The sequence below is a fragment of the Anser anser genome, assembly GCF_964211835.1.
Source record: "Anser anser genome assembly, chromosome: 9".
NCBI classification, from domain to species: domain Eukaryota; kingdom Metazoa; phylum Chordata; class Aves; order Anseriformes; family Anatidae; genus Anser; species Anser anser.
The window spans coordinates 27,368,383-27,389,516 of record NC_139729.1 but is presented as its reverse complement, the minus strand read 5'-3'; the positions used below and the strand labels follow the sequence as shown (position 1 = coordinate 27,389,516).

General features: G+C 44.7%; 1 protein-coding gene across 11 annotated transcripts in view; it reads right to left on the bottom strand.

Moving 5' to 3' along the window:
* VEPH1 (ventricular zone expressed PH domain containing 1) overlaps positions 1-21,134 on the bottom strand; it is an 89,125-nt gene that overhangs the window by 55,117 nt on the left and 12,874 nt on the right. For 9 of the 11 annotated variants that reach the window (XM_083849503.1, XM_083849504.1, XM_083849507.1 and 6 more), the window contains 3 exons: positions 17,453-17,744; positions 15,479-15,694; positions 10,694-10,868 (listed from right to left, as the gene is read on the bottom strand). In XM_083849503.1, coding sequence (XP_083705629.1) covers positions 10,694-10,868; positions 15,479-15,694; positions 17,453-17,590 — 529 coding nt within the window. In that variant the 5' untranslated portion in view covers positions 17,591-17,744. Of the gene's footprint in view, positions 1-2,371; positions 2,627-10,693; positions 10,869-15,478; positions 15,695-17,452; positions 17,745-19,200; positions 19,414-21,134 lie in introns of those variants that run through there. The other 2 variants (XM_083849505.1, XM_083849502.1) reach the window with 2 other exon arrangements.

Here is a 21,134-nt window from a genome sequence, read left to right as displayed (position 1 = left end):
CGTGCACCAAGAGCACTGCTTTCCCCGGGTGTCCCAAGCTGGGCGGAGCACTCTGAAAATGTTCACCTCTGCTTTACCAAACCGTTGGGCTTTGCAGGACGCTGTGCCAACGTTACCATTTGTTTCAGGTAGCAGGAGAGCAGCCGGAGGCCCCACAGGGGCAGGAGCCACCCGCACGCTGTGGAACAGCCAGACGTGTGGTGCAGAGGAAGGGCACCGCGACAGGGCCAGCAGCGCGGGGAGCTCGACATCAAGCTCAGCAGTGCCGGGCTCTGGGCAGCCCTGTGCCGCTCCCGGAGGTGTGCTGAGGCCATGCACGCCTCCGTGCTACCTCCCCACACCTCCTGCCCCTGATCAGAAGCCCCGGTGATGGAGCAGGGCGAGGAAGCTGGGGGGGGGGGGAGCGGGGCCCTCCCTGCCACCGCTGTGTGCAGCGCTGAGGGGCTGGGCCTGAGAGTCCCAAGCAGAAGGGGAACGCAGACTGCACGCTGAGTGCGGTTATGTAGGGTTTTTCCCCCCAGTTTTCTAAATATTTATAGCCGATGTGAAACTTCTACCATCAGTATGTTACCCTTAATCTCAATTCTGGAATAATCAAGGGCCCGTTAAACTGATAAGCTTGCCAGAGCTTAAGTGAGTCAACACCAACAACAATACTACTTGTCACTGGATTAACATCTAACCCACGAGTCCCTCGTTTTGTTGTTTCCAAGTGAAGAGAAACAGCTCTCATCCGGCAGCTGCGAACCTATGGGCTCCTGAAACAAGATACCAGCAGTAATGCCTTATCCACCAGTTACAAAGCTATTATTGGTAATTAGGACTAGAAAAAGTAAAACCCTAGCAAGCTATCTTTATTTTTTTTCACAAGTTCTTCTTTATTGTTTAAGGCAGCAAACTACTAGTATAAGAGAAGTTTTTAAACAAAAAACTATCAAAAAAAGTTACAAGGTCTAGGTGAAACTGTACATATGTATCTAAACCAGTTGCAGATATATTTATTTCTCTACCAGTCCCCTCCAGAGCCCTGGCACATACCAACTGCAAAATGAGTTCGCAGAGAACATTTTCCTTTCCACAAAGGACACAAAATGGCATGAGTGATGCAGCCTGGGCTTTTAGGCAGCGATCTCTGAGTGATTTCATCCCCCGCTCTCAGCCTCACTTCACTGCACGTTGCGGCAATCTACTCTCGGAGGGGAAGCGGCAGCTCGCAAGAGCAGCTTTCCCCATTGCTTCCCCTCCATGAGGCAGTCCTTCCCCCCCAGCGCAAACCTGGAAGGCTGCGATTGAGCAAGCTGCACGCCCCCTTCGCCTCGCTGCCAAAACCAACAACCAGAAGTGCTCTTATTACAACACTGGCACTAGCATCGCTCATTCATTCAAGCTGAGACACCCGGAGCATTTATTAGGGGCTCGCCGCAGCTCACTCGCAGTCTCGTCTCCGCTGAAGTCTGACTTCGACTTTAGCTCCAGACAGCTCAGCTATTTTCAGGAAGCAGCTGGAGAATGCTGCCTCAAGGAGTGCTTTCTCTGCTTACGCTGTTCTGTGTTTTCAGGGCTTCTGTTTCTGTTCTGGATGAAGATGACAACTATGATCTCATGTATGTGAACCTGGATAACGAAATCGAAGGTCCGGTTCATGGGACTGAGGAAAGTAAGTAGATTAAGTAGATTTAAACTAAATTTCTGTTAAGTGCAGTATTGCATTCTTTGTTGCTTGCTCTTGTACCAATTGTTACAAAAATTTATTCATTTTAAGAGGAAGAAGCATGTGCTCTTACCAGTAGATTATTGTGAACAGCAAACGCTGCAGTACTTGGATAGCGTGCCTTGGAAATTTGCTTTACACTAGTGTTCCTGTTTTCCTGCAGAAGAGTGGGGTTGACAGTTTTAGAATCGCTCTAATACACACTGCCTTACCTTCCCATTTTGATACAGAAGAAAATGAACTGGCAGACTGGAGCGCATAAGCCTTGTGCAGAGCCAGATTTTGTTAAATACCCCTTCTTTTTAAAACCATAAGTGCATCTGCATCTTGCATTCCAGCTTCGTGTGACTGCCAGCGAGAGCACACCGAGTGGGACAAGCTCTTCATCATGCTCGAGAACTCGCAGATGAAGGAGAACATGATGCTGCAGACAATGGACGACATCCTGAAGGTGGACCTGCAGACGCTTAGAGCAGAACTGAGCCAGCTCGCTGCCAGCCTCGCTGGCACCTTCAGCACTGCGGTCGAGAAAGTCACTTCCCACGTCATCTCACAGGTAGAGCAGGCACTTGTGAGGAGCAGTGACCAAGGTGAAGAAGCCAAGGGGCTTCACGAGTCCCAGCAAGGAAAACTTCTCGAGCACGTTCTGTTACTGAGCCACAACGTGTCCAACAGACTCAGCCGTCTGGAGAGCGCTTGCCTGAGAAGATCTGAGGCGGAGGCTCAAGAAACAGCTCTTCAGCAGGACAAACTCAGTCCCACCAGAGAAGACAACCTCATTTTGAACTCTCTGTGGAAAGAGCTACAGCAGATGAGAGCTGAACTGAAGGCATCGCAGAAATGGGCAGCTCAGCACTTGCTGCCAGCAGGTAAGTCCACACATGTTATTCTTTACTGGTGAGCTCTTTGGTTGGCCTGTCAAAGCAGACATCCTATAAACATTTACCTCCACATAGGACTCCAAAGCAATCTTATGAATAGCCCAGAAGCTCTGAGCAGTCTGCAGATACAGGGAGGAAACCCAGTAAGTGTTCTTGAAAAAAGAGGCGTTGAGCTTTTCAAAGAAGGGATCAAAGCAGGGTTTAATCAAAGTCCTTACACAGGGCAAAGCAGCCACCCAGCTAGGATCCCACCTCCTGGAGGCTCTCCTAGATCAAAGCAGCTGCCAAAGAGCAACAAACATATTTTAAACATACAAAATATATTCTCTCACCTTTTACCTTCCCAGCTGGTAACTCCCACAGATACTCACTAGTCACTAATGCTCCTGTCCTCCTCCTGCATGTACCCACTCCTCCTGAGCTAAGCGCTGCCTCCTCCTCACCAACTCTGATGCCCAAGAGCAGAGCCAGGGCAGAGGACGTGCTGCTGGTGCCAACCAGCCACGGCCACGCATGCTTCCTGCAGCAGGGAGGGCACGTTCACCGCACGCAACTGTCAGGACAGAATGCCTTCCCCAAGCAAGGGAACCTGCAGGTAACACAGCAGAACTGACACACTAATTTTTTCTTCCCAAAACGTTGGTACCGGTGAGCAAGCAAGGTAGCCATAGAAAGATGAGCTTGTATCTCAAAATTCATTGCAGTTTTGCTGTGCACTGTAATGTGCCACCCAGCAGAAGTAGCTGTGACACCTTAGGTATGGCAGAGCAAACCCCTACCTAAAGGGTGTGGGTGCAAAGTTGCTGCGTGCACAGCGTAACTGTGTTGGATGTAACTCTGCCTACTGGATAACTGGCGCTGCGTGTTTTCTAAGAGCTGACATATCTTTAATGATCACATATTCCACAAACAAAAGTTTTACGGTAGTATAGAAAACCCCAAACACAAAGAAACCTACGCTCACAGAATCCCACCCGTGTGAATAGGGAGCTGGGTGGTTACGCCAGCCTTGGCAGTGAGCCCTTAGCAATGCCACCACCATGAGCGCTTACACAGGTGAGCAAAGTGTGCTTTTCGCAGCTGCAAAAGCCAACAACAACTTACACGAGCCTATTACACTGCAAACACAACAATAGTTTATAACAAAGCATTTTACAATCCACCAATTTACTATCCTTTAATGGAGAACATTAATTCAGCTTTGTAAGTAAATTGCTTTTACTTCTTTACTGTAATATTTTGGTAATCTGCATGTCCTGGAAGTAGCTCTTACAGCATATTCCTCCTCCCCTCCCTCCCCCAGCACATGAATCTCGCCTTCCAAAAAGCATGATCTCACCCTTTATCTCCCCTGTAACACGGCCAGCCTTGCAGTCAGTTACTGTGCGCTGGGTGAGAGTAAAAAAAAACTCGCTCAGCTTTAAAGATCCCAGACTCAGCACTGGAAATTCAGAGTATTTCCACTAGTTCCTACATGATTTTATAGAAAGCATTTTGTTTTTTTTTTCCTTTCTTAATTTAAAAGACACATTTTAAGTACTTCCAGGGTCTCTCTCACTGGATATTTTTTTCAAGGGAATTTTTAGCAACTGACTTTAATTTCTCCCATCTTGAATTACTGCCAGACACTCTTGAGGGATTTTCAAATCACACTTTTTGTTCTTCAGCGAGGCTGTTTTTAATTTTGTTTACTCCTTGACAATAAAGTCAGAAAGCTTGCTCATTAAAAGCCATTTCACAATAGCATTCATAAGTAGCATTTTAAGGAGCATCCCCAACAGTTGCTTGCTGCCCCTCAACTCTCTCTCTCTCAAAAAAAAACCAAAAAACGAAGAAATGTAAAATCCGCCCAAAGTTTAAAGGAAGCAGTCTATGAAATAACACAGCAGCACTATCCAGAAGGACACAAAGAGTCCTTCATGCACTGAGGCTGAAATTTCCACACACATTTTAGACATTTTAGACCCTCTAGCTTGTTTAAACAGGAAACGAACCAGCTTAATTATAGAAGGGGGCTGCTTTTCCCCCTCTCACTTAGAGTACTGAGTTATACCTAAGGACCAGGGAACAGCACGTTAGAATGCCAAGAATGTCTTGTGTTTAGTAATCATCAGACACTTCTCTAATAACCGTGAATTCCTGTTAATAGCTTTAATAATCTAGCTTCTATTACAACATATTGATAAATTGGAGAGGGAAGGGGAACTGCTTTAAAGATACTAAATATTGGAAACATGAGAAACAACCAACCAGTGCAAGAGTCACCAACAGCCCTAAAGCCAGGGTCAGAAAAGGAACCGATAAAAAAACAAAAAATACATCTCAGCATGCTTCTGCCAACGCTCCCTCCTCGTGCTTTCCAGCAGCCCGTCCCACTCTGCTGCTGGAGGATGCAGCCTGAGACCAGCTGCAGGAAACCGCCAGCACATAGGCACGCGTTTGCAAAGGACAGGGGAACCAGCCGGGATCTGAAACTGCTCTCAAGTATCTTACTTAGTGCAAGATCCTATTTGTAGTTAATCCAGCACAAATCCCCCCCAGGTGCTAGTTGTGCAGCCCTGGGTTCGTGCTGACGTAACCAAACGGGGCTGGCTCAGGAAGGCACATTTTCAGCTCGTGCTGTTATGGGGCAGCATCAGCAACAAACAGCCTGTGCCGCTCCGAGCTGGCAGGGCTCCTCGGGTCACATCACAGCCCCGATAACCGATGACATTTCCTGAGCCAGAAACAGGACATACGAGATCAAGTCTTGCCCTCAGAAGTGAGCCTAAATATAGGCACCGAAACACCGTCAGAAATCTGACAGGCAACGCGTCAGCGCATCCGTTCGTCCCTCGGGCCTGAGGTGCCCCGGTTTGGACAGAGTGCTGCGGTGATAGGGCTTCCCCGGGGCCACGGTTAGCTCCTGGCGGGCACCGTTCCACCGTATTGCGTTGCACAGAACGGACATACCGAGCCCTGCTGGTGCTCGGAAGACCGTCATCAGGTATCCAGCCCAGCAGGACACACTACAGCTGCTGGTGACACAGCTATCCGGTGGCTCTGTGCCACCGGCCCCGGCAGCATTTCACACTGCTATTCCCAGGAACGTCACAGTACATAAAACTTCCAGCCTGATAGATTGGCAAACCCATCCCTTCACCATAACGTGGCCGGGACAGGCAGGCAGCGTTAAAACTAAATGCCCATTTTGTACGCTACAGGACAGCAATACACTTTGATGGTGAAGGGAAGGCTGGGTCTTGTTAAAGTAGCATGATTAACCCCTAGGCTCATTGCCATACCAAGTGCTAAGCAAATTCATCCATCAGACCTGCTAGCTTCCTCAAAGCACCCCGTAAGTGGGTCCCTACATTCCACAGGATGAGCCAAACCAACAGCTCCCTCCGAAAAGTCCAGAGGTGAGCGTATGCCAAGGGTCCTAACTGTGCATGTACAAACCTTTACTTACATAATCTTTCTAATTAACTTTTTCAGGCTGCGAAACAGCAATTCTATTCCCAATGCGTTCAAAAAAGATCTTTGGGAGCGTTCATCCAACTGCTGAAATGACCCTCCGCTCCTTCACTGCTTGCATCTGGATCAAAGTGACTGAGGTTTTGGACAAAACTATTGTCTTCTCCTATGGAACCAAGAAAAATCCGTACGAAATTCAGCTTTATCTCAGCCGTGAGTCTGCAGTGCTTGCTGTTGGCAGCGACCAGCACAAGTTAGTTGTCAAAAATGTAATTGTTCCTGGAAAGTGGATCCACTTCTGTGGCGCCTGGAGCTCGGACAACGGGACCGCGTCCCTGTGGGTGAACGGAGAGCTCGCAGGCACTGCCGCGGGCGTTGCTGACGCTCACACTGTTCCAGACGGAGGAATTTTGCAGATCGGTCAGGAGAAGAATGGCTGCTGTGTTGGAGGTGGATTTGATGAAGCTTTAGCCTTCTCAGGAAAATTAACAGGCTTTAACCTGTGGGACAGAGTGCTCAGCCCTGAAGAGATAGCAGCGCAGAGCGGAGAAGATGCGTGCAGTATCAGGGGCAACATCATCGGGTGGGGAGTCACAGAAGTTCTGCCATACGGAGGAGCTCAGTATGTTTCTTAAACTCTTGTAGAACAGTTTCTGAAGCAGAGAACGTGTTTCATTAAGAGCAGAATGCCAATGCATACAAGTACACAGAGCTGAAAGAGCCTGCACCTCCCAACCTCCCAAGGAAGATTAGCACTGCACGTTTACAGAATGAGGTACTGTGGAGATGGGATTTGATCTCTGCCTGCTGTTTTTGCAAAACACTGAAAATAATATATCAAGGCTTGACATTGGAAAAGCTATTCCTGAGGTCAGACGACCGCTGTCTCTCTAGCTTACGTATAAAAATGAGTGCCACTGTGGACTGAGCAGAACCGGACTCCTGCAGTTCCTGCTAAGCTCCTACACGTCTCCGCAGAACAGATGCAAAGCCGCACATCTTCCAGGCTTCTCCAGTCGCTGGTTTTTATAGTGCTAATGTCAATTGTGCAGAGGAACCACAAAAGCCAAGAAGCGTGTTGTTTATTAAGTGTTGTTAGTAATTTGTAGACTACAATAAAACTAGCTTCTTGTTTAAAGCATTATTTAATGCCACGGATTGACCTAACATATAAAAGTAATATTCACCATCATAATCCGATGTTACATTTTGAGAAAACACAGCTGTATTATACTGTAAATTGACTTTGTAATAATTTTATTGAAATTATTTTTGTAAAGTTGTTCTGTAAATAAAGATACTTTACTAAACTAAGATTTTCCATGGCATTCATCAACTGGAACTCTTGAAATAAACAGAAAATGGGAATTTTTCCATGTTGTTAACCACACAGTTTTAGTTGCTAATAGAGAGAAACACAAATATTAACATCTCACACAAATGGAGAGACCCTCCCCTCAGAGGACTGACCTCCAAGCACTTGGCAAAGCCAGCTTTACTGGTCTGTCATGGTAACAAGCCCCCCGTGGACACTGACACGTGGAGGGATCTACTGCTCCAGCAGCTCTCCATCGTGGGCAGGGTTGCTCGTACAGAAGGAACGCTGACACTGATAAACGCGCTTCAACCTGAGGGGATTCCTCAACGTATGCTGAAGCCTCTGAACAAGTTATCTTGGAAAATGTCTTATTCAAAGCAATTCTCACTTCCACTGGAAGCAGCACACCTTTCTGCTCTATTCCCATTTTCTTTCTCACTCTCTACAGATGTCTTAAGGACACGCTCTGAAAAGTTGCTGCTATGTTCATTCCCGAACACAATGCAGCTACCAAATCCTTCCTTTCGCAACACAGAGGTAGTAAGAAAAAAGCTATGACAAGGTAATTTCCACTTGACTACGCCATTCAAGGGGGTTATGCTTCGCAGCTGAAGTTACACAATCTGCTCTAACATTTTGGCAATGCTGTGTATTTAAGGCAAATCTAACTTCTCAGGATGCTGGAGTTTCTCCTACTGCTTGCAATAAAAATGTAAAAAGCCCTTACTAAATAATATCTGCAAATAACCTGAAGTACAGAACAATGAAAGGTTACCTCTGTTCATCTGATGTCAGCCAGAAAACACATCTTCAGAGTTAAGAAAAACACTCTTCTTCCCAACATTGTGCAAGTGCAAAAATACTCTCAAATCCTCTTTCCATACACTGCCATCCATTAAATGAAAACAAATGTCCATGAAATATAGCAGAACAAGCGAAATCCTCAAAAAGATTACTGAAAGTCATTCCTGGCTGCTTTTCTTTACTGTTCCTCATACCTGAAATGCTTTGTCTTTCAAGTAGCCTTTTCCTATCTCCGCACTGGTTTGGCAGATCACCAAACGCAAAGCCGGTCCTTTCGTTCCCATCGGCTCAGCTGGAACACCCTCCTCTTTCCAACCGCTTTTCTTTCCCTTTCTAACCTCCGCAAACAAGCAGAGCTTTCCCACGGCCAGTCCCCTCCCGCCCAGTACGAGGCACCTCCACCACCATGCTTCTCTTCTCTCCCCTTCAGCACTGAGCTAAATTTTTCTTTGTTAACAGTTACTTGGCCCGTTTGGAAGACGCAAATTAAGAAGTATCTGGGGCGAGTTTGGTCTCCAGCTACAGAAGAGCCACTGCGATCCTGCTCCTGCACTGAGAACATAAACTCGAAGGAGCAGACGCGGGTCCCGTAAGCTGGTGTGTGGCACTGAGCTCGGCCTGCTCTGTAACCAGCCTCTGCCCAGCACAGCGGCACGTGTGCGCTGCCCCAGCTCCCCCAGAAGACAGAGCAGCAGCGGGACTCTCAGATGACCGCAATGACTGCGGGGTGGTTCTGCTGCCGTCCCCTGGAAGCAGGAATGAGGCTGCCTGGTCCCTTATCCTGATGGAAGGTGCCAGCACGCGGCCTGTCAGCATCACGCGCGCGGCACAGACACGCGCGTGCTTGGAGGCTGAGTTCACACTAAACAGAACAGAGCAGTTACACGCTCACTCTAAAGAGCTCTCTTAACTAGTACGATAAGAAACTGATTGTGCAGCCAAGCAGTTGCCCCAAGTAGCCAAAACCCCAGTCAGCTCTCAAACACTCGCAGGCAGCGGGCCAAAGCCTACTATCAGTCTCGCTGGTGCCACTAGGCTGCACCCGCTCTGCGCAGCACCAGAACAAGGCCCTTTGTCTCTGCACTGCTTCGTAAAGCCATCTTTAACATCCCCCCTTGCTTCCCTTCTCCCTTCTGCAGACAGTCTCTACCCATGGTTCTTGGCCTGCTGCACACCAGCCTTTTCATGCCTGAAAAAAACAAATTGTGTACGGTGCCACTAAGCCAGTACGCAAAGCAGAGCACTGTGCCTGTGCAGAGAGTACTCTCGTCCAATCTGCAATTTCCATCTCTGATGTCCACAGCAACATCTGCTGGTAGAATAATATAAATACATGAAAACCAGCCGGCACAGTCGAATCCTTTAGTTGCGGGCATTTGTCACTCTTTTCCTAAACTTATGACTGTGCCACAAAACTTGTGTCACTTCATCTTTCTATTCATAGTGCTGTGCTTCCCGTGGCAGCATACAACAAACACATACATACCCATGTCACAAGTCTTAAAAGAATTATCCACGTGGCTTTGTAAGTTAACAAAATCCTGTTCTTGGACTACTCTATTAGTATGATCACACAGCTCATACATATTTCTTTCTTTTTATCGTATTTATCACATTTGTCCTTAAACAAGTTAGACAGAAATAAGCACTCTTACTATAGTGTTTTAAGGGCCAAGCGACTTTCTAGCTCAGGGTATCCCTCCACATAATACCAAAAAATAACTAGCACCATTTTTTGTTTTTTAAATAATGCACAAATTTAATTCAAGGGCTTAATATTTTCATAATATTCACGGCATAATTAGACAGCTATTGGTACTCATTGCTGTTACCTGTGCTTGAGAAAACAATGGCTTTACTGCTGCAGTAGCACTATATTGCAATTAATACTGTGAACTTTACTACCTCAGCCAAAACGGACTTACTTTTGCAGAGGTATGAATATTTTTGGTTTCTTTTTAAACCACAATAGTGAAATTTACGGAGTTTAGCAACAAAACTGTCTAAAACTACTGATGTGGGCAAGACTAAAGCATCACCATGAAGCTTTTATATCTTACATCTGACTACTTTGCCACAAAATGGGATTCATTTCATCCTCATTTATATTTTGGAATACTGCCAATGACACTAATAGAAAGGATAAGAGCCCAGTAACTAGCGTCTCCTAGCACGGCTTATTATTTGAAGTCCATTAGTACAGTGCAATAACAACTACAGATATATTTCCTGCCCTACGGGTCATCCAATCTGCAATGAATCTTCCACAGTCAACAAGGTTCATTAAATTCACATAGTCTTGGAAGGTGTTCCTTGATGCATCCTGTTATTTTAGATTGTATCTGATATATTTCATCAAATGTTTATGAATGTTTGCATGCATGTTTTATACATACATGTCTCATAAGTGTTTTTATGCATAAAACGTTTATTTGTATGTTTGTATATACACCTACTATAGACTAATTAATGTAATTATGGGCACACTGCAGGACTAAACCCAAAATCTCAGTGTGTTCATACCTTGAAGGACACTTTTGACGATGGCATCTGTGTGATCAGCCAGCAGGTCCGCCTTGGCTATTGCGGCCAAAGATAGGTAACTCGACATGTTTCTGCACAGCTCCTTATTGCCCCTCTGGAGAAATTTCACCGCCACTGGGACAGCTAAGGCCATTACTGGAGGTCGATTGTAATTCTGGAACAACATGAAGAAACACTGAAAAATAGGCAGCTGAAAAAAATTATTAAAATGAAATCTCCCACTGATCAGAATTGGAGGAAGAAAAAAACAGGTCAAAAAAGGTTATGTTTTGGTAACACCACTGAAAACAGACTTCAAAGAGAGAGCACATAAGGAAACTTAAAACTGCTGCAGCAGGAGATGATGACAATACATCCATTTTCGTATTTTGCAAGAGGAGGAGAAAACACGATACTGAGTGCACTACTTAAACGTTAACCACTGTAACATTTCCAACAATACTTTTTGTTTTGTGCCATCAGAGAACACAGCAGAAACCATATCCATCATTCAGACAGAATAGGTAATTTTCACCCCAAAGCACAGGAAACACCTCAGAGCATCACTCCCGCTGTTGACCAGTAAATACTACTCACCACGCTAGCAGATCCATCACTGCCTTTTTCCCTACCTGCGGGCACAGCGTCCAGGCAGCATTTTGCTGCTGCTGCGAGGTTTGCTTCCTTCCCCTGCCCTGCATCCTCCGATGCCCTGCTGCTCTGCAACACCCACCCTCCCCAGAGGCCAGCTGGGGATAGCTCAGAGGCCTGAACTGCATTCACATCCAAAAACAGCATCAGAGCACAGGACAAACACAGGGGAGAAAACCCTAGAACCACGCGGTTCTGCAGCACAGGGTCTCCCTTGTATTTGGCATGACTACGATGTTTCTGTCCGAATTCCTCGTTTGTTTAGTTGTGTTCTTCAGAATATACAGCACGGCATGAATATGGCAGCCATGTGTGATGACAGCCCAAAGCTGTAACTCAAAACCTTACAGCACGATTCACTGAATATTAAGAACTCTTTTCAAATTGCAGCTCCAAGTAAGTGAAAACAAAGAAGCCCTGTTTTGAAGGACAGGGGGTAGATGTAATTAACTCTGAAATCAAAGGCACACCTGTCAAACGAGGAAAAGAGTACACGTGAGAAGGTGTTCTGGAAGGCTTGTTCACAGGGTAACCCACAATTTTCCTCTGATAATTAAGATTTCCTTTCTTAAATTCCAGTCAATTCCTCTGAACACCAGGTTTAACTGAATTTTTTCCTACACCTGGAACTAGAGACAGCTGACTTCTGTCCTCAAAATGGCATCCAGCTTCAGTGACCTTAGGGTTATCTGCACTCATACTTACGTCTTGAGATTAGGGTAAGGACTTCCTGCAACTATTTGTGTACGCAAAATTGTATGCACAGATTATAAACATCTATTGCCCATTAAGTTCCCAAGTTAAGTTACCTCACTGCCCTTGAAACAAGTAGGACATATTTGTTTACGTGCAATTGAGGATCTACATTCTTTCTGAAACCTCCTTAATCAGTGCTTTTCTCTCATCTTCACTCAGTTTTGAATATCTCTTTGAAACCAGAGTATGTCGTTGTTTTTGAAAATAGTCCTGCAATATATTTAATTAGCATCTGAAATCACAGGCAACCACTGGCACCCAGATGTTCCAGAAAGCAACAAAGTAGTGCAAAGAAAGGCAGGCCAGACTTAACACATGCTCATTCTGGAGCAGCACTGAAAAAAAATAAATTTAAACCCAAGAAAAAAAACAAATCTGTTGTTCCATATACCCAGCTACGTTGCCTGCTAGGCTGCCTCTGTGAGTAGTAACTGCCTTGGCCATTAGCCTCATGGAGAGCAGGGCTGACCCTAATTAAGGCTGCAGTTTGCTGCTCAACCAATGCAAAAAAGCCAAGTTAACTGGCTGTGAGGATTCATCCCTGCAACAGAGACCTGCCAAGCAGCGCAGCGCTGCAGCAGCTCCGGGACGGTCCCTTTGCACCAGCCCCTAAGGAAGAAGGGGCTGCAGCAACGCCTAGGCATCGACACAGCTCACTGGGGCAACTGCCACATGACCAAATACTGCATTTTAGCAAAAGCCCTTAGAATGAATAGACCTTTAGGCAGCAGCATATTTAAATCAACATAATGCCTCCTTGAGTTTGGAGGAGAGGCACCACTGAGTAGGAGCCAAATTCTGCCTCCATTTTATACTCTAGGGCTCCATGGAGAAAGAAGGGGAAGATAAGACTTGGCCCTCTGACTAGTATTAAAAAGATCTAGGAAAATTTCAAAGAAAGGGATTTTTTTTTTTTAACCTATGATAAAGGTGAAATAGTTAAGAAAAGGTTTTAATTCAGATGGAAGGAGAAAGGTTCCATTTGCTCCTTTATAAATAATATCAGGGCATGACAGCACACTTATGTGCAGGTGACAATGAAAACCAGATTCCAATAATATGATATAGTGCTGTTTGCAAACCTAGGGGACCTCCCTGCTGCTAATATCAACAGAAATATGCTGTGAGATTCAACCCAGCTGTCAGATATTCATTACTACTTCAACTAACCCTCGCATATTGCATAAAAACCCAGTTTATGCCTTTCATTCTTCTTTTATGCGAAGAAACTTGCTCAAAGCAGCTCTGTTTCAGAGAGCAGTACATGTTTTTATAATTCCCATTTCAGTGAACTCCTTTCTCAAAGCAATCTGTAACACAGCGCAATCCCGAAAACATTTGGATAAGAGCTCGCTGGATTTAGGCACGCAGTTGCCAACAGCACAGACTGAAGGCTTGGACGAGCCGTGGCGCACTGTAGCATTCTTATGAAGTACGATATGATTTTACAGTCTACAGCCTTTGGTCTGGAAAGTTTAAGCGGTGCTGCAGCCAGCATCCAAATCCAGTTACTGCCTCACCCCCAGAGACACAAGACAGAAGGGGAAGCAAGCGGCACCCCCAGGAATGCACTGCGTACCAGGGGGCACGGCCCTTAGCAAAGCCAGCAGCCGTTCACAGAGAAGGGCAGATGGGATGCGACCCCCCCGGCACACCACTGACCTTCAGAGGATGCTTTACCAGGCCCTGCTCCGGGGTGCAGCTTACGAATCGCAGCTCCCAGCTGCCAGCGCAGCACAGAAGAAATCCTGCTAAATCTCATCCACAGACTTGACCTCACATCTGGCTAGAATAAGCTCCTACTCTTCCTAAACCAACACCAGCAACAACCTGGCTTCGGGAAAGGAAGTCTCATCCTTCTTTAATATTTTATTATAATACTTTTTTTGTGTGTCGTCAGAGTGAGGGACCGAGAGTAAACAACTGACCAGAAATGATTGCAAATTAAAATTTAATTGAAGAAAATTCATCTTTAATTCCACTTTTTTTTCCTGAAAGGTATTGTTTCTTTTGGATTTTAAATACTTTCAGCAAAACTAGATGAGGAATCTCAGTAAGTTTATTGAGCAATCCTACAAGGGGCTAAGCAGCAGCTTTCATGGCACAGCGACATACCTGTGCCAGTACCACTGCAATTCTTACAACGAAAGAACCAGAAAATACACATCTGATTTTAAGAGGTACAGAAAGCAATTACGAGACAGCAGACATGCTGCAAACACCACCCCAAAGCAGTCCACACAAAAACACCCTCCACAGCATTTGGAGAAACAACTGCTGTATCTGACCCATACACTGTACCCACAGACGAGACTCTGGAAAGAACCCTGATTTCTGCTCCTCGTTAGATAACTGTACACAGATTTCTCTAAGGGCCCGTCCAGTGTATGATAGTTTTTTTCCCAACAAGAAATAACATTGCTTGCAGTCCCTGCTTTTAAAATATAGTAAAAATAAAAAATAAAAAAAATCCCATATTAAATCAGGTTGGGTCTTAGGGGGATTTTTTTCCTCCTCCCCATCTTTAAATGGCTTTTCACCCTAAGATTACCTTCTTAGAAAGCCTTGGAATAGCCTACTTCTACCCTAAAAGGCTGCTATATACTTTGAGGTCTTATTTTTAGTCTTCCATTTACAGGGTTCAAATAGGACCTATTTTCAGCTGTTCTTCTAGCAAACATTTTTGGGACCTAAATACTTTTTCCATATTATTGTTGCTGCCTCCAGCATTTAGTAAAATATTCTAAGAAATTATTTCAACACTCTTGGCCAGGGCATAACCTCTTTCTAGTCCTCTGCTTAGAGCCGTAGCAATCAGGTTTTAGGTCAGAAGTCAGTCTTCTGCGTTGTATCTGGACTCAGCTTTTGCAATCCAAATTTAAAGGGAGAGTCTCCTTGCTGACAGGATATCCAATGACCTAAATGCCACGTTATTAAAATGTCTTCAGTATTTTTCTGCCTTCCAGAACAATTCCAAAGAATAACCTCCTTCCCGATATTAAGTGCTTTCCCATGAAACTTTCTGTAACAACAGAAAATGGTAGCCCTGTGTCTCCCACTTTAATTCTTACATTAAATGCAAATACTTAGAATTGATGAGCACTAAGATAACGAAATCTGGCACTACGAAATCTGGCACTAAATAGTCACAATATTTCTAAAGATAAGAAATCTGCCAAAACGTTTGATTCATCAGAAGAGATAACACATATATGTGATAACCTACATTAAGATTTGGGGTCATATTCTTGGTTTTAAACAAATGCAACTACTCTCACGCACCCTCAGAAAACATGAAGCACAACTGCTTTTTCAGAGATAAAACTGGGTAGCTGAGGAATTCATGGCACTCCCTTGCTTTTTCCAGCTCATTCTTACCTGCAAGATACAGCTCATGATATCAGATGCTATTTTGGCATGTGGCGTGTCCTCATCTTTTCCGGAAGGCTTCAGGTTGTGCTCCAGACACGACTCCCAGAGAGCCACGAGGGCTTTCCCGTGCTTCTCGATGGACTCCGTCTCCCTGATGGCAGTGGTGATGCGAGTGATGCAGATTTCCACCACAGCCTGGTCGTTGTCGTTGGTTTGGTAGTCCTGGTTCAAATAAAGACATCTGCCAGTGAATGCACATCCTTTATTAGACCCCACAAAACTAACCAGAAGGCTTGAGGTTTTTGTAACTGCCTACTGTTTGCTCACTTCCACCTTCAGAATTAACGTTTAGCATGATTAAAAACAAATCAGCCACGTCACAGATGATACACTCGCTGTTCCAAGTCTTAGTTCCCATTACTGTTAAGATGCAGATTATGTTATCACACGATTTTTAGCAAACCGTCTCAAAGCATGGCCTTCTTGACCAGAGACTGCAGCCGCATGCCTTAAAAACACTTGTGTGGTCCTCTTCTCCCACCAGCATCCTGAAACTCAAACTGAAATTGTTACCTACGTATAGCCAAATGCAGGGTCCCAAATATTTCTCATCATGTCAGGTCCCTGATGTAAGCACGGTTAGTTTCAATTAGTATTAACATAACACGAATAAAAATTAATTAAACAGGCTTTATTGCAAAGCCCTGTAATCCCCCATAATTACTGACACACACGCCACATGGCAATAAAACAGTAGCACTGCGCAATAACTTAAAAGGCTGCTGGGGAGAATCACACCCAAAATACAACTCCTCCGTGCTTCCCTCTGACCTGTGCTGCTCCACCCTGAAAAGTAACGAAGATGAAAGGCGGACCAAAGTAATAACCGAAAATCATCAAAATTTCCATCAAAAATGGAAAAATATGGACATTTTTCAAGGGCCAAATTCAGCATGAGTTCGCAATGTGCTGCTCCAGAGGGCCTGTGCTACAGCTGGGGATGGCTGCGAGTGCCGGGCAGAGGCGATGACACCTGGGGCTGTCTCGGGGCAGCTCTCTGCCTCTGCTCCCAGCTGCGGGCAGCACTCGGAGCCCTCTGGCAGGCAGTGCCCAGCCCTGGCCCTGCTCCTTGTACTGCTTCACACAAAGCCGTGTGCTTCAGAACATCCGATGGCAGGTTCGGGCATTCTTTCCTGAAAAGCATACCGTGTTTTACACAAAATCCCCATGGTTATCTGCAGTCAGGTTTGTGGAAGTGCATTAGAAACTGCAGATATAACTGCTGTCGGAGAAATGACCAAAGAGAAGACAAGCCAGTGCCCAGTGGCCATCCTGGAGACTGAGTCAGGTCTTGTTAGGTTTGGACATTGCCAAAACTGATTTTAAAGATCACATGAAGTAACACGCCAGGAAAGCGCAGCTGTTGGAACACCTTTGTATTGCTGCTTGAGTATCCTAGCGCTCCTAGGAGCTTGCCCTTCCCTTCTGGAGGCTGGCGCACGCTCCAGCCACAAGTGCATTTGAGGGGTTCTGAGGCTCTGGCTCAAGTCTGCTGTGAAATATAATTAAGGAATGGACGGGCTGATCATTAAACTGGACACAACTCGCTCTGTAACCAGACAGGTTAAAGGCAAAACACAGGGACAAAGAGGTGACAAAGGTAGTCTGAGGAGACAAGGGGTTGGACTCTGGCGATGGCAGCATCGTCCTGCCTCCTTTCAGAAGCTCACCAAGCGTTTTGTAGCCACACACACTTCACCCCAAAGGAGCCAGCAGTGCCTGTGTAACCAGCCCACTGCAACAACCCCCAAGCCTGGAGCTGTCCATGAATAAATGCAGGAGCAAAAGCAGGACACTTACATTTTGTATGGCATTCTTGAGTTTAAAACCTTGAATTGTGTATGTCACCATATTTAATGCTTTGTTTATATGATATATTTTATCTCATGAAAAATTATTAGAGGACAGCGTCTCACTTACAGGAGATGAACTAATTAGTCTTATTTGTTCAAGAGCTTCCGAGAGGCTTCCTTCAATTTCAGCATCATCTAAGGAGAAGAGATCCCCCGCGCGTGAAAGGTCCTTCTGTGCCAAAACCAGCCCAAAGAGATGATGCATGGCTGTGTTTGCTGCCACTCAGCCAGGCCTCTGCATGCAGCATATGCACGAAGGAGTTAGATGAGGACAGAACGGGAACAACCCTGCGGACCAGCCATCAGTGTAATACGAAGAACAAATCTGTGGCACATTTCAAGACTTCCTTGGCCACAATCTAAAAGGGGAAAAAAAAAAAGAAGGAAAAATTAGCAAATGCATTCACCATCATCCAGTTTAGCAAAGAGTTTTAAACTGTGCATGTAAGCAGTATGCAAAATTCCTGATCTAGGGATGTCCTTAAGCACCTACCATGAACTTCATGCTGAAGTTGAACAAGAAAGGTTCAGCTTCGCCACTCATGGCTGGCTTTGCAGAGTGCAAGAGATGCATGACTATGAGTCAAAGGTGGTCAACGTAAAGGTGCGACATTAGACACCTGCTAAATATGGTCCTAATTTAATGCACGGATTTGAGTTAGTTTCAAGTGTTATGAACTGGAAAAGCAGTCACTAGAGCTGGATCAGTCTGCTTTTGTGCACATTGCTTAAATAACATGGTCTGTGTTTCCAATGAGCAAAATTTCCCTATATTATATAGAGGGGTAAAAGAGTCAGAGATTTGACATATATTAGCAGAAGTAAAATACAGAAGAAAAGGGAATTTTACGACAAGTAGGCTATTCATAGTCTGGACAGAGTGATGAAGGAGCTGGATGAGCACGACAAGCCTGGGAATCAAACACCACCTCACTTTCACGCAGGTTTGGGTTAGCTGAAGGCGTGCACAGCCACACGTGCCCCGACGGCAGCGCCGCAGGGAGAGCTCAGGTGCTGCAGCAGGAGCACGGCAGCTGGCACTGCAGGCTGCAGGCAGCCCTGGCTACGCACCTACCCAGCCTGAAACCCGAGAACACAAACATTACGTCACAAGGGAAAAAATTCCCTCTGTCTTCACTTATTCATATCTTAAAAAATATTTACTGATTTTGAGGATAGCAAGAGATCTACCAAGCGCGCTTCCAGATTGCCCACGTGGTGCATTCACAGCCAAACTCCTCTCCTGAGCTGATGACCATAGTTCATCACGTAATTATTAACTGAAATATATAGAGTATCCTTGATTCCTGTGCTCTATTTTATGCTATTTTTCAGGAAAAAAAAAAGCAAAGTGTGAAATAAGTGGCAAATCCAATGCAAAACACTGAGAACTTTCCAGAAATAGTTCATTGAAACAATCTCTATTTTAACAGAATAGACAAAACCCTGAATTTGATCTGCCATAAACCTGACTGTATGTTTTTTAATTTAAAATACTTCACTATTTAAAATGATTTAAATAGGTAATTTAATAGAAAATTTTAAATCTATCAATATCATTACACAGTGTTTTTTTATTTGCAGCAAGACAAAAGCAGAAAAAAAAGCTACTAAAATTCTAAACCCCAAGGCACAAGGGGCTAGATTCTCCTGACAAGCTCAAAGACCTAAACCAGCAGTCACCCACGTAAGGTGATGGTGCTCTGTCTCCAACAGAGGAGACCGGGCCCATCGTACTCATACTCAGCAATTCTCAAATTTATAAATAAAACTTCAAAAAGCCATAGACAAACTGTTTTTTTTTTTTTTTTTTACCTGTTCATGGTTTCACACTGACATCCTCAATGATGTTTAGAGGTGTAAAGTTTGCGTTCTTTCAAACAAAGCCTGTTTGCTTTGCTCTCCTGCTACCACAGGCAACATCCAAGGGCACGAGTGGAAAGCTGGGGAATCTGGTGGTAAGCAGTGAACCCGAAGCTGTTAATTGCAGTGCCAGGAGTGAAGCATTTCAGGAATGCAGACTAAAGCAGCCTAAAAGTTACCAATCTCTCCGTCAGGTGACTAAATGAACCTAAACGCAGAGAGGCCTTATCTTTGAATGAAACGCTCTGTTTCTAGGGCAAAATACAAAGCCTATTCCACTTGACTGCAGTTGTTTTTAATAGAGAAAACAGAACTCTCTGTGTTAGTGGAAAGCTATCCTTTCCTGGGAAGAAGGCTAGAAAGAAAAACTCAGTAAGCTCACACTGGTTTGTTCACTTGCTCTTTTTCTTGCAATAGAGGAGATTTTCTGTCCAAAGGAATATATGCTATCATTCTGTAACACTTTACATGAACACAAAAGAGAGTCTGAAGTTTTTTGGCTTTTAACATTACTTTTAGAAGTAGCACAACAAAATCTGGACATAGAATTCAGAAAAATGCTTCAGGAATGAAGTTCCATTTGAGTCCTCCCTTTGATCGGAGGCACTGAAACACAGCTACCTTTTCTTGGCCTTTTGCAAATGATATCTACTCAATGTGCTTCTGCAGAAGAGTTTCTCAGAAAGGTCCTGTTCTCTCTGATGGACTGATTCCATTTGTACATGGTTTATAGACAGTAAGGACAATATTGAAAAACATTTACTTAACCATAAGTTCTTTGAAATGGAATTGTATTGTCATCTTAATACTAAAATTATGTAACAGTGCCCAAAAGACTCTCCTTGCATAGGTCTTAGAAGGAGAAAATTGTTCTTTAAGCAACTCCTTACTCACTACAAGGTTTTAGTTTACTGCTAGTAGGTAGCTGCCACTGAAGAAAAGATAAAACATAATACATGTCTTTTATTCTTAAAAAAAAGAACCTGGTTGGACAATTAAATTGCTTCAGAGCATGGTTCCTGAGATGCCTCATCAGCTCGATTCCACATCGTCAGAATCTTCTTGTTCAATAGGACAGACATCACCGTCTGATCAGCATCTGAGATCAGCCTTACATTTGTGCCCCACGTACACAGTCAATGGAAAACAGGCGAAAGGACTTGCCAAAGTTCCTCCCTCCTGTGCGGCTCCCCGTCAGTGCCGTGTCCGTGGGGGCTAGCAGCAGGCATCCACGCCTTCACGTGGTCAAAGCGTGGGAACAAAGCAGTGACTCCAGCTCTGGTAACAAACTCCAGGCCATCATTATGCATAAAAGGAAACAGCTTATAACACAGCCCATTTCCACAGGTTTGTGGTGCTTCTCCCACACCTAATTCAAAGTTTTTATTCTGATTTTCTACACCTAGATGCCTTTTTCATGACAAACTGAAAGAGCCACGTGTTCCCTGGGACCTTGAAGCTGCTCCCCTCCAAGGTGAGTCTCTTAACTTGCTGGAGGCACAACATTCTTACCAAAGCTCCTTATCAGAAGCAATCAGAACAAAAGCTAGCCTGACAGGTTTCAGAGCTTGAAGCAATTGAATTGGTCTGTTTGCAAAATAATTCCCCCAATGAGAGAAGATTAACAATAAAAAATTCACGTAAAAGGGCAGTCGGACCTAAAGGCATCCAAGAACCAATTGAACTCAGCTAAAAAAAAGAGTCATAGTTTTATCAGGAACTCAGATTCTGCAGAAAGACATTAGAAGGACAAAAAAAAAAAAAAAAAGTATTTTTGGAATCAGAGAGGAAGGGGAAGGAATCAGATACACTGAATTTTTAGTGGGGCAAATGCTGCAAGAAGTTAGAGTCATTTCCATAACTTGCAAAGGACTTGAGATGAAAGT